This window comes from Cyprinodon tularosa, unplaced genomic scaffold (genome assembly GCF_016077235.1).
Source record: "Cyprinodon tularosa strain WSP-4 unplaced genomic scaffold, ASM1607723v1 ctg26, whole genome shotgun sequence".
Lineage (NCBI taxonomy): Eukaryota > Metazoa > Chordata > Actinopteri > Cyprinodontiformes > Cyprinodontidae > Cyprinodon > Cyprinodon tularosa.
Window position 1 is genome coordinate 2,639,411 of NW_024038961.1, and position 13,239 is coordinate 2,652,649.

Genomic DNA, 13,239 nt, shown 5'->3' on the forward strand with positions numbered 1-13,239 from the left:
ACTTATGTTAACTAAGATGTGGAGCACAATAAAAGGTTTTTACTCCTTTATACATTTCAACTGTCTTTGCTTTTTTGTTAAATTTTTTTGTCACACATTGGATAACCTGAAAAAGTGTTAAATTCAGTTCTTTTAATTTTAAATAGAAATGGAATAGTCACAACATCAACATTTTAAACGATTCAGTTAAGACAGACTAGATTATATTCAAGAAATCAATATACTAACAGATTTCATATCATATAAATATGCATTTGCTTACATTAGATCATCTACTGGGCTGTTTATATTAACTTAGAAAAAGACAGGGATTCTTTGACCTCAGTGTACCTCAGTCGTTGTAGAATATAACTGGTTGCACAAAAACAAAAAGTGAAGCAGTTTTAAGTGTTAAGAATCCATAGAATAATTCATTTATTTTTTTTTTTTTTGACTCTGGCATTTATCACTGGCTTTTATTGTGTGAGATACACATGCTCTTTGGAGCACCTCTGGGCTTTGCACCGAATCGGAGCAGATGCAGTGTAAATATGGTGGGCAGTGAAGTTTGCACTAGAGTTAAACGGGGTGTAAATTCAGGTTTAGAACTTCACAAAATGTGTTGAATTTGATTAGAAAAGGTTTACTTCAGTCAATAGAAATTTGAGACTATACCAGAACCAAGACTTGGTTTTTAATTATTCTGCTTTCATTACACCCTTTGAAACTTTACAGATTTGGGTAAAACTACTTGTGAGCATTTCTGAATCATAACTAATGGCTGGATATTCTCTTACTGTGTCTTGTACAGGACATATTTTGTTAATGATCCAATTATGGCAAGTTTTCCAGCTCTTAAAACAGCAAAGCAAACCCAGACCATTACCCTACCACCATTTGTGACTGGTGCTACAATGTTACTTTTCTGAACTACTGTGAGTCTTATATTTGAGGCGGTGGGACACAAGAAGTCTCTTATTGATTACTCCATTGAATATATGTCGTCTTAGTGGACATTGACATGTTTTTCGACAAAGATGAGTCACACCTTCGGGTTCATTTTCGTCAGCAGTGTTTTTTGCTTTGGAAATCTGGTGCCATTTTCTCTAGTATCACTTTCCTATTAAGTCTTAAAATGTGTCCTTAATGCAGGCTTCTTTGGTGTCAAGTGCTTCTAATGTGTTTCCTGGTTCCTTAATGACGACCTACATGATTTGACAGTTTATTACCGAGTATATTTTGGTTGGCCTGCAAGACGGTTCAACACTTATAACTGTCTTTACAAACTCCTCTGGGCTGATTTGTGACTTGTTTCATTTGTAGCTGTAAACTGTCTTGATATTCCTCTTCTAGAGGGTCTGTGACTTTCTGTTACTCTTAGCCTACTTCACGTTACCAAGCAAGTACCATTTAAGTGTCATTATTATTTTACAGGTTGATCAGAATAAGATTGGCTGCTTAAGTTAAACTAAAACGTGATTATATATAATATGACAAACGTGGGTTTTATATTGTATATAGAGCCAGGGTTTTACTAGTGAATCTACTCATCAATAAAAAACTAATTTTATCTTAGGCAATCTTTTTTCGATTTTAACCTGGTTTACAATACTTGGGTGATGTAAATAAATTGAAGAAGGGTTCAACAGTGTTTAATGATGCTGCATTAATTTTTCTGAGATTAAATATTTGACATGGAGCGTGTTAATTCTGCTGGGATGATACAGAATCTATCTGTTTGTTTTCTATCATCAATTTGTCTGAATTTACCAGGAAGTGCTTTTTTAAAGAGAAAATGGTAAAAATACAACCTTTCAAACCTCCCATATGCTAAGCGCTTGTAGAGCGCCAAGTTTTTAATGTACTTTATAAAACCAATCTTCTGTTGAATGAGCATAAGTCATTCATATCTCAGCGGTGAGATTCAAAGTGGAGAGCTTGAATGACTCATTTTGGTTGAGTTGTGGCAGATGCGACTTGAGTATGCCAGTCATTTTTAGAAAGAAAATCGCATCCAGATCTTAAGCTATTGATGCAGCAGCTGCCATGACAACAACCCCTTGAATTAAGGCTGCAGCAAATATTATGGGGGGGGGACTCCTACCAAATCAGAGGACTATTATTCTGTATGCTGTCATTAAATTATTGTACATTTACAAAAAGCGGTCTAGATTGTTCAGTAGAGCGTAGACTCCAGATGGAGAGGATTTTTGTGACATGTGTGTCATGAATGGAGACGTTCCACCACTTGCTCTGTGCACATGCATGCAGGATTTATGCATCAAAATGTACAACTTTATGCTCAGTGTTACTCTCCTAGAAGCTAGTCTCAGGCAGTTTTTATGCATTATGGATTAAGATGGAAAAAGTAAACCCAGTGCTTTAACAGAAACTTGGATCTTCCAAGTTTTCTAAACAGGCGTACTTTATAAATAATAGATCATATCTTTTATATGAAACCTCCACTTTCCCAAGACTGTGAACAGGAGTAAGTTCCATTAGAAAACCTTCTGCAAACTTACAGACAGGTTTACAAAGCCCCGCTTTACAGAGTGGCTGTGATTTGGCTGGATCTCCAACTTGGGTCTTCTAACTGGCTTATCTTGGAAATCCATTGGGGATTTTTTCAGGTCAGACATGCTGCTGGCACCTGCACCACCTATTGTGCTACTTTGTACCCTCTAAAGTGTCCTAAATACCACTGGAGTAACCCTGGATTACGAGTCCAGTGTTCAGTTATTGCCTTTGAGGGCAGCAATGTTGTTTTGTTAGCTTTGTCACTCCTCTGAATCTGAGTCCAATTATCATAACATCATTGTTTGGCAGTAGAGGTATGTTTTATAGAGTCTATTTGTTTATGTGAGTAATATGTGTGAAAAGTTTACGTTTTTGTAAAAAGCATTTGATTAAAACTCGGCCAGTGCATACATCTGTAGCTCAGCAGTTTTTCTAAACATTAAAATGCCAAAAAAACTACCCTCATCTTTATATTCTTATGTGTATTTATATTTAAAGAGAAAAGATTTCATAAACTTTTCTTTTTTTTATTTCACAAATATATACATAGAATCTGCCAGATTTTTTTGACAAATGGCATTTAGCATAATACAACAGACAGAAAGCTTCTTGCATAATTCTGGCTTCTTTTTTTCTTTTATTATTCTTATTAGAATTTGTATATTTGATCTAAATGATCTGGTCTCTGGGCACAGACACCTGAGGGTGAGAGCACTGATCATTCTCGAGGGTCACTACTGAAGCCCATGTTGGCTTCTGCTTTGTGCATTCCATACCCATTCAGATTAACCTCTTTTGCACCCAGTTTGTTTTAAGGTTCAACTGATTTTCTTTTGATTTAAATAGAGATGGGCATTTATAATGACCCTCATCATTATTATGAGTATCACAATAAAAACACAATTTATGTTTTATCAATTAAATATTTCATCTTTTCAAAATGGGCAGCTCCAAATAACAGGTGAGCTTAATTGAGCTGGTTTTGGACAGAAGCTTTTGGTTGCAGTTTGTGATCGTCAGACTCCGAATCCACAATTTTAATCACATTTAGGGACATTTGCTTCTTCAGATCTGTGATTATCTTTAGACCTTGTTGACTGTGGGTCACTCTTCCATCACAACCTGCTTCTTTTCTTTTATATTTAACAGTTAGGATGAAGTGGTTGAGACTTGGACTCAATGATACCCAACTTTCATCTAAAACTGTTTTAGAAAACTATGTCTGTTGAAGCTCGAACCATAATAAATATGATTCAAATGTAAAGCGGTCTACATAGAAAGCAGCTTTTGGTCAGAGAACAATCCTGATTTATGTCAAAAGCTTGTTGATGATGAAAAAGAGCAGGTTGTTTAGCGCAAATCTACAATCACTAGAAAACTGTGTTGTCAGTATATTGTTAAAGTGTAAACTGCATGTTATACAATCATTCCACCGTAGATGCACGATTAAAAGCTCAAAACGAATGTGACGTGCATGCCAAATATTACATGCAGCGTCTATTTCTCATGAATGTTTTAGCTCTGCGCTTGTCTGCATTTGCTCACTGCTCAAAGAAATGTCTTTAAACCACATCTTGTATGACCACCTAATGTGTTCCCCTTTCTGTTTGCAGGTTTGGATGAACCATCTTTAGAAGTGTTTGACAGAGGTGTGAGGCAGCGAGACTCGCACCCAGCACTCTCCTGGCAGCCATGCCGCCTCCGGCAGACATCGTCAAGGTGGCCATTGAGTGGCCGGGGGCCTTCCCTAAGCTCATGGAGATAGACCAGGTGAGTGTCGTAAATAGGCATATAACATTGTTCTATAAATCCAGTTCGGTGCTAATGTAACAGATAAAAGTACTGCACGTGATTTGTACCTAATATTCCTTTAAAAAGAGATATATTACATTCACAAGAATGAAATAAAATTTTTCAGAAATTGATAAATGGAGAAAAAAGTTTCATAAATCTAAAAGTATCTTTCAAATATAGCATTATTCGGTCCTTTGATCGGAATAATGTTTTGTGCAAATCTTGAACCTACAAACTAAGAGCTAACTATAGCATCTTCAACAGTTAACAGGGCATGGTAGTCTCACAGAGGTTGTTTTTAATTTATTCAAAATTTTCAGAACTTCCTTGTTAGTTTACACTGCATCTGATCATCCTTGATTGATCTTTATTTTCCCACCCAGCACTTACCATCTTTTGTCTACATGCTCTAATAGTGTTAATTACCTTAATATAATTGTTTCTAATAATTCTGAAGAGTTTTGTGATTAAGTTGCCAAAAACAGAAAGCGTGACTCCCTCGTAAATGGACAACATCTACACAGAAATTACAAACGTTATGTTCAACCTCTCATTCAGTGTGATTTACAATACAAGTTTGGTTCTCTGGTGGTGTGCACATTTCTCCACTGAACACCCACTCAGGCGCAGATGAGCACATTGTTAGGATCAGCGTATTGGCTGAGACGAGTCATTTTGAGTAAAGGAACTGCTGAATGTTAGACCCTTTAGCCCCAGCTTCAATGCAACGATGTGGAGCATCTGTGCTCAAACTAAACAAAGAGTGATTCCTCATGAGAGAAACAATTCATCTTAGTGTGGTCAGTTTTGTCAGAATCTTCTGGTTAAGCAATGTTGCATGCTTCCTCTAATTGGCTCTTGCTGCTATTTTGATTCATCAGGCACTTACTGCTATGAGCTGCGCACAGTGTGACAAGGTATTGAAATAAAAATAGGAAAAGTATCATTATCTCGCTGCTTCACTCGTATCAAAAGACCATAACCTTTAGAAAAGTAATGGGGGTTGCTATTTAAGTTGCCATTCTTCAATGATTGATGACTTCTTTAAGTGATGAGAAATAATTTTAAACTGCTGATTTGATCTTGTCTTTAAAGGTATAGAGGACGATCTTTCATTTCCGGGCGGATCATCAAAATAACTGTTCCTCCTAATTGTCAATCATTCTGCTGATATGCTTACATAGAACCGTCCCACTGGGTCATCCCCTTAGCTATCTTTTTATGCACATCCCCACTTTTGGGCATATATCTGTGGTGAGCTACAGTTTCAGACAGTCATTGAAGCTCACCTTTCTCACCACTATTCTTTGAAAATGGCTGAGGGTCGTAAGAGAAAAAGTGTTTACGAAGTGTATGAGAAGAAAAGAAAGGCCTCAGTAGACTCAGATATATCCTGGAATGCTTTGCGCGGAAAGCTCTCTTCACAAAGCATTATGGGATTTACTGTCACAGCGGCCCGCTGTAGCCATAGGCTGCCGCTATCTAACACTGGTGATTAATAACAAAGATGGCGTAGGCACCACTCAGTGGAGGATTTATGTGACCAACTGGGAGCAAAAAGCAGTGATCATTTGACCAAAGGGTCAGTTAACTGAGTTCACTATAAAGTCTACTATATACTCCCCGCTCTATATAGTTATCGAGGGATTAGAGCGGACGTTAAGACACAGTTTGCTTGTATGAGCTATGAGAACAGCAGCTTTTAAACAGAGCGTGCATGAGGAGAAATGGGCTTGTGCATGCTCTCGCACGCGTTTCATAGGCGTTCCCTATCAGGAGTTGGTACAGGGTTGTGCATGTGCATTTTTATTAATGTGGAGAGGGTGGGTCTTTTCAACAATTTGTGAAAATCCTCCACTTTACCTTGAAGTAAGAAAAAGCTTGCCTGTCGAGTACAGGAACAGGTGTGAGAGGGGTAATGTTGCATTACTCTATACTTCACACAGCTAGAGAAAACTAATTTCAGCTCTGGGCTCTTTCTATAAGGACTAGGCTCTATAAGAAAGTATAAGCTGTTATAACATATGTATTCCTTAATACCCATAAGAGGTCTATGTTTATAGTAATATCTGAGAACACATATAGCAAATAAAAGCCTTAATCCCAGTAATCAAACGTTGAGCTCTACATTAAAGTCTGCACTGCAGTTGGTCTTAATGCAACAAGTCTGGTGATGTCTGTCAGCCATTTGTTGTAAATATATGAACATTTATCACGTTTATTCTCATGAAATAGCTGCAAATATTACATCATATTCTAACTAAACTGAACTATAAATGTGTCATTTTGAATTGCTGCTGCAAGGACGGCTGGACTAAGAAGCGTTTGTGTTTAAATGAAAATATGCATTTTTCAATCATGAGATTCCTAAAAAACATTTTATATAATCGCGTTGCTTTATTTGCCTAATCTAAGAGGATTATTTACCCCTCTTAAATAGTTATTATGATCATATTAACTGCTCAGAATGTCGGCTGACGTTTGCTGTCTGAAAAACAGTGACTAACGGCGTGATAAAATAATTAGCCCTAATAATGACTACCTCGCTTAAAGTAGGCATGGTTGCTGTTTGATTTCACATACAATGTGTAATGTGGCCTTTCTGGCTATGCCTGCATGTGTGTATGTGTGACTCACAGATGGGCTAATTACTGTACAAGCTATGCGTCACTGAGGCAACTGCCGCTACAAATGGCTCTTCTCATTGGATAATCCAATGAATGAAGCATTGAACTATGTAGTACTTGTGCTTCTGGTTTTGTTGTGATTCGTTTAACAAATTGGAGAGGGTAGATGAAAGGATGCGTTGAGATGTTTTATGAGCTTCTTTTTTCATACAGCAAATTGGCTTTAGTAAATTTTTTATTTATTGAACCTGCCTCCATAGCCCCTTCCTCTACTTTTCTCCAAATCTCTGAGCTGTCATCTCTCTCTTGTTCCACCCATCTCTTTTCCCCTCCTTCTTGTCGTTCTTTGCCTCTCCCTCTCATTCATTCCCCCACTCACTCCTCCTCCTTTCTTTGTGTTGTGTTTGTGAAACTTGTGTTGTTCCTCTTCTTCTCTTGTCCTCCACCATCAGTCCCCTCCTCCTCCTCTTCCTCTTTACAATAGTCCCTGCCGTAGCATATGGCTGTCTGAGTCATGCGATGAGGAGTGGGCTTCTGCTTCTTGACTCGTCTGAGTCCAACCAAACATTGTTCATTTATAAGTGCGGGTGTGCATAAATTCATTTTTGGTTTTTGTTGTCCTGTTAATTGTTTATGTGAGCACAGTGATAATTTTGTCAGTATTTTTATTACTATTTATCTGGTTGAACCAAATGACTTCACCAACAACTACTAGGTCTTATTTCAGTGCACATGGGTTAACACTTATATTTTTTTTTTATCATTGTTCCTTATATCCATCCATCCGTTTTCCGTCACGCTTTATCCCATGCGGGGTCGCGAGGGGTGCTGGTGCTTATCTCCAGCTGTCAACGGGCGAGAGGCGGGACAAACCCTGGACAGATCGCCAGTCTTGTTCCTAATATTTCCCACTTAAATATATCCAAAAAAAAATCATATCAACAACTTTGATACATAGACCATTATGTCAGCTGTCAATTAGCATGTTCTTGTTTGTTCTTTTGAGCAATTAAAGGTATAGTGGCTATACCTTTATAGCCACTATACCTATAGGATTTTCGTGATTTTTTGTTGTTGAAAGATTTGCCCACCAAAAAAAAAATACACATGCACAACCCTGTGCCTGCTCCCGAGAGGGAACGCCTATTGAACACGTGCAACAGTATGCACAAGCCTATTTCTCCTCATGCACACTCTGTTTAAAAGTTGCTGCACTCATAGCTCATATTTAACACAAGCTTACTGTGTCTGATTGTCCGCCCTAACCCCTAGATCCCTTAATCACTATATAGAGCAGGGACTATATAGTGGACTTTATAGTGAACTCATTTAACTTACCGTTTGGACTGATAATTGCTTTTACTCCCCATTGGTCACGTAACTCCTTCACCAAGCGGTGCCTGCGCCATCTGTTATTAGTCGCCGCTGTCGGGTAGTGGCAGCGTATGGTGACAGCGGGCCGCTGTGACAGCAAATCCCATAATGCTTTGCGTGGAGAGATACCTCGGTTTATATCTGCCTCTTCTAAGGCCTTTTTTTCCCTTCTCATACACTACGTGGTCACTTTTTCTCTTACGACCCTCGGCCATTTTCAAAGAACCGCTGTGAGAAAGGTGAGCTTCAATGACTGGCTGAAACTGTAGCTCACCAATACATACACCTGAAAGTGTGCATGCGCAGAAAGAAAAAGCTAACTGGGGACGAGCACGTAGGACGGCCTTAAGTAAACATATCACCAGAATGATTGAAAATCAGGAGCACCACTTATTTAGATGATCCACCCGAAATAAATGATAGTCCTCTATACCTTTGATCAGACCGCTCTTATTCATTTTTTATTAACACATCCGACTCAGTTTAAATTTTAAAACTGGGCTAATATTGAAAACTGATTTTTACTTAGATCTTATAGCTGTTTGTTTCAGGAGGGGAGCGGTTGGCCGTGTGTTATTTGTTTGGGCATATAAAAGTGATAATGATTTAGCCCAGTATTGCGGAGTGATTAACTGAGATAGAGAAGAAATGTCAGCAGCGTGGAAGGTTTTTTATTTCACAGTGCATAAAGAAAGGAAATATTTGCAATACATATAATATCAATACTGGTAATCAGCCAGAACAGCAGTAGAGATTTCAAATATTGATATATAGTCCCAAATATTCATATTCCATTCAATGTTTCAATTCCCAATTAGCAAGGCACTTTGAAGATGTAATTCAGCCAGATCATTCAGTCAGACTGTTTAAAGGTTTTCTATATAAGGGAACCCAGCTGATGCACTGAGTCATTGACTGCAGGAATCGCTCCTCTTGGAGGAGCTTGTGGCGACAGTAGGCATTCGCCTGCATTTTGTATTTGACTCTGCAGCAATCCTTCTATCGGTGCATCGCTTCAGTCCCTGCATTAGATCATTCATTTGGTCTGTTTCACTGCAATGTTTTACTTAATCTAAAAACTGTGAGGAACAGATAGCCCTTCAATGTATAAAGTAAAGTAATAGTTTCATTTCTCCTTTGGTCCCAAACTTGTTGCCTTATTTCTGGTGTCGTCTCATCTCATTGCTCTGTATTTCGGCACACGCAGTACTGTACTGTACAAGGTAGAATTGTGTTGCACGGTGATCATCTAAGCACAATCAATCTGAGGTTCAAATATAGCTTTCTCTGGATATAACTTCATATAATTCAAGCTATCACTTAAATTTTTATTTTATTTTACTATTTTTCAAGGCTGCACTTTTAAAAAGATGAAATTGTCCAGAGAGAGGTGTTCAAAACGAAATTTCTTTTTGTTTTACACTTGAGTAAACAAAATGACAAATAAACTCTGTCTATTATTCTGTTCAGGTTTAAAGGAATTTGAATTCATTAAGTGATTTTGAAGGAAAACTATATTTTTTTTTTACTATTAAAAGTAAAAAAAACTTTAGAATTAAAGACATTCAGGGTTATAATCCTGTTGCATCATGTCATCTAAATGTTAAATATACTGCTTAAATTTAATCTGCGCGTAAATCTCAACCCCTTTCACGGTCTAAATTCTGTTGTTATTGCACCCCACTCTACCCACTTACCAACAATAAACAATAAACACCAGTTGCCTTATGAAATGTTGCTGTGTCTAAACAAAAATGCACACCTGTCTGCATTTTTTCTTTCTTTGATACATGGTTCTTAAACAGCTTGTGAGGATATCTATGAGGTCTGAACTTTAAATTGTGAATGAGTCATTTTGCAAAAAATATTAAATTGTCCAAAATGTTATTTAACAAACAGTATTATGTATATAACAGAGATACCACATTCATATAAAATACATTCTAGAAGCTTAAGTTTATATATTAACTTTTAAATGCCTTCTCAACTCTAATAAAGTGTTGATGCTTGATAAAATCAGTTCCTTCTAAAAGCGTCCTACAGTAATATATGAGTCTGCGTTGGATTGTCTGTTCCAAATTTAAAGCTTTTATACTGTAATTCTTAGTCTCAGTTTAAGTGTGCCGGGATTTGTTTTCAAGGGAAAAAATATTTAGGAACCATGGGTTCAGTGAAGGGATGACGGCCATGCTCAAATTTATATTTAGGCACACAACATTTATGTGAAATGTCATGTTAATTTGTAAATGTCTGCAAACATAACTTAGGTTGACGTCCATGTGGGATTGTGATGGTGTGGTTTCAAACACATTTGTGTTATAGGGTAAATTATAAGAAACAAAAGTGTAAAACTTAATTATGATCTTTCTGTTTCCTACTTTTTTCCCTATTCTAAATCAAGAAAAATGTTTAACTTTCAACCGTTTTTTTTTTTCTTTTGTAAAGTTCTGTGAGGAATTGAGAAGTTTCGGTGAGTTTCACGATGCTGTTTAGATCAACTAAAGCTTTAAAACATAATCAAGAATATTTAATTATGCCTGTAGAGGCAGAGTTCCACTGCTGTAGCCTGAAAAAGCTATTTTGATTTAGCGGTAATTGAAGAAATGGAATAATAGAATACACATGGTTCACAAACTCTCACCATCATTAAGATGAATATAAGGAATAGTCTCCCATTGTTCCAGCTCTGCAGTATGAAATAATTGCAGCCCACTCTGGATTGAGTGGAATTTTAGTCTGTACTGAGAACTTAATGTGTTTCTTAATCCACAGAAAAAGCCTCTTTCGGCCATTATAAAAGAAGTGTGTGAGGGGTAAGTCTGGTCTATGCATTTAAAAGTTATTTCAAAATATCAATTTTTCACTATCTTTATTTAAAGTCTTACTCAATTTGTTTAGGACTTCTTAATATCAGCTACAGTGTTTCTTTCTTTTTTAATTCCTTTTTTTAAGGTGGTCTTTGGGGAACCATGAAACCTTTGCTCTGCAGATTGCTGATGCAACAAATTTCTATATCACAGAAAAGGTTTGGTAATCATTTTTCATGACAGAGTCCATCTGGGGGGGGAAAAAGCAGCTATTGCATGCTAATTTATGCTTGCCTGTTGGAAATCCTCCACAGAATCGCAATGACATCAAAAATGGCTCCATATTGCGCCTCACAACTTCTCCTGTAAGTTTCAACTTCTCTAAAGAACATTACTTCGATATACGCTGAATCTTTCTTTGAATTCACAATGTATGTATATATTTTTTTCTCCTCTAGTACCAGACGGCCCTCCAGCTTCATGAACGGATTCAGTCATCCAGCATGGATGCAAAGCTGGAGGCATTGAAAGACCTGGCCAATGCGTCCCGGGACATCACCTTTGCACAGGAGTTCATCAACCTGGACGGCATCTCGCTGCTCACTCAGATGGTGGAGAGTGGGACTGAGTAAGTCAAACTATCTCGCCTCCTCAGATGCTCCTTCTATGAAAGGAAATGTATATTTTAATGATTAACTTAATAGAAAAACGGACAATCAACATATTATATAAGCACGGAATGGTCACAGAAATAAATTGAATCTGCCAAATGTAATAATAAATAAAAAATCTATGAAAATTAAGACATGATTTAACAGAAGGATAAAAAAATAAATAAACTCATGAAACAGGCCTGGACAAAAATGATGGCATCTGTTGGAAAGACTGAATCTAATTTGACCAAAGGAGTTTTCTGTGCAGTGATCTAAAAGCATGTCCGTATGTAGGTTAGCCGGAACTATATTGTAGCAGTGAATTGATGCTACATTTTAGTGTGCACATATTTACTCACCTTAGCATGCCACATGCTTGAAACTAAAAAAAAAAAACTAAACTGATAGCATAAGCTAATTCATAATTTAAAGTTATATTCTCACTCCTTGGTTGCTCTTCCTGAGCATTGAAATTTCATTTTCAGGTGGTCAACTGACCACAAATATAAATAATAGAGAAGTAATTTAATTGAATATGGGATAATAACCGTATTTCATCCTTCAACACTCTTAAAAAACGTCAAAGAAAGACCCACACGTCAAAGATGTTATAGGATTAGATAGATGTTCCACAAAATCCCCTTAATTTCCAATGGAGGAAGTGTTTTTCAGTACACCAGTGTAAATGGCAAGATAGCAGCTTTAAGGTGCTATCCAGGTGTGAAAAGGAAGTGTGGAGAAACAGTCCTGTGAACTTAATGGCCGCTGCAAGTTGTCCTGTAGCCATTTTACTTAAGAAAAGAGAACCTCCCTGCAGATCTTTAAAGGTTTTGTGTCCTATACTGTAGAAGAGGGGTGACTCTTGAAACCATTTTAGGTTTAAATTAAACTAATTTATTTACTTTATTTTGCTGAGGTGACATTTTTTGTTGTTGCTGTTTTTTAGTCTTCATTGAATTGTTTTGGTTTTTAAGTTAATAAAAAAACGCAATCATGCAACGTCAAACATGTACTGTGCTGTGAAAATCTTAAGCGATCATGGAGCAGAAAAACCTGCTGTCAGGTTCTGTAACACTGGGCAGTGAATCTTTCAAAGGTAACCGTTTTAGAATGACACTGTAATTTAGTTTTGTTTTCTAGGTACACTGAGGTTCAAATTGCGGTCAGAAAATTAAATTACTTCCTTTCTGCTGAAACACCTTAATGGTCTCCCATTTCTGGCTATCAACCTGTTCAGTTGCACAGAAAATCCCCTCTCATTTTGAAGTGTAAAGTTCAAAATGATGGAATATTTGGCTCTATTCAATGTTACTGCACAGAGCTTTTACAGCAGCCCAGTTGTTAACTCCACATTGCTCCTGGTTCTTTGATTATATACTGTATACTTTTTATGTAGATAACCACATTAGTTATTCAGCTGGAGCGAGACTGTTTGAGATGAATGCGTGTGTGGGTAAAGGAGCAGAGCAAGTGCCTCTGATGCATTTT

At 37.2% G+C, this 13,239-nt stretch overlaps 1 protein-coding gene across 6 annotated transcripts in view; it reads left to right on the forward strand.

The window, feature by feature from the left end:
* Positions 1–13,239, forward strand: part of elmo1 (engulfment and cell motility 1 (ced-12 homolog, C. elegans)) — a 130,455-nt gene that overhangs the window by 49,483 nt on the left and 67,733 nt on the right. For all 6 annotated transcript variants that reach the window (XM_038288665.1, XM_038288669.1, XM_038288668.1 and 3 more), the window contains exons 2-6: positions 4,110–4,266; positions 11,064–11,104; positions 11,244–11,316; positions 11,413–11,463; positions 11,557–11,726. In XM_038288665.1, the coding sequence (XP_038144593.1) occupies positions 4,189–4,266; positions 11,064–11,104; positions 11,244–11,316; positions 11,413–11,463; positions 11,557–11,726 (413 nt within the window). In that variant the 5' untranslated portion in view covers positions 4,110–4,188. The remainder of the gene's footprint in view (positions 1–4,109; positions 4,267–11,063; positions 11,105–11,243; positions 11,317–11,412; positions 11,464–11,556; positions 11,727–13,239) is intronic.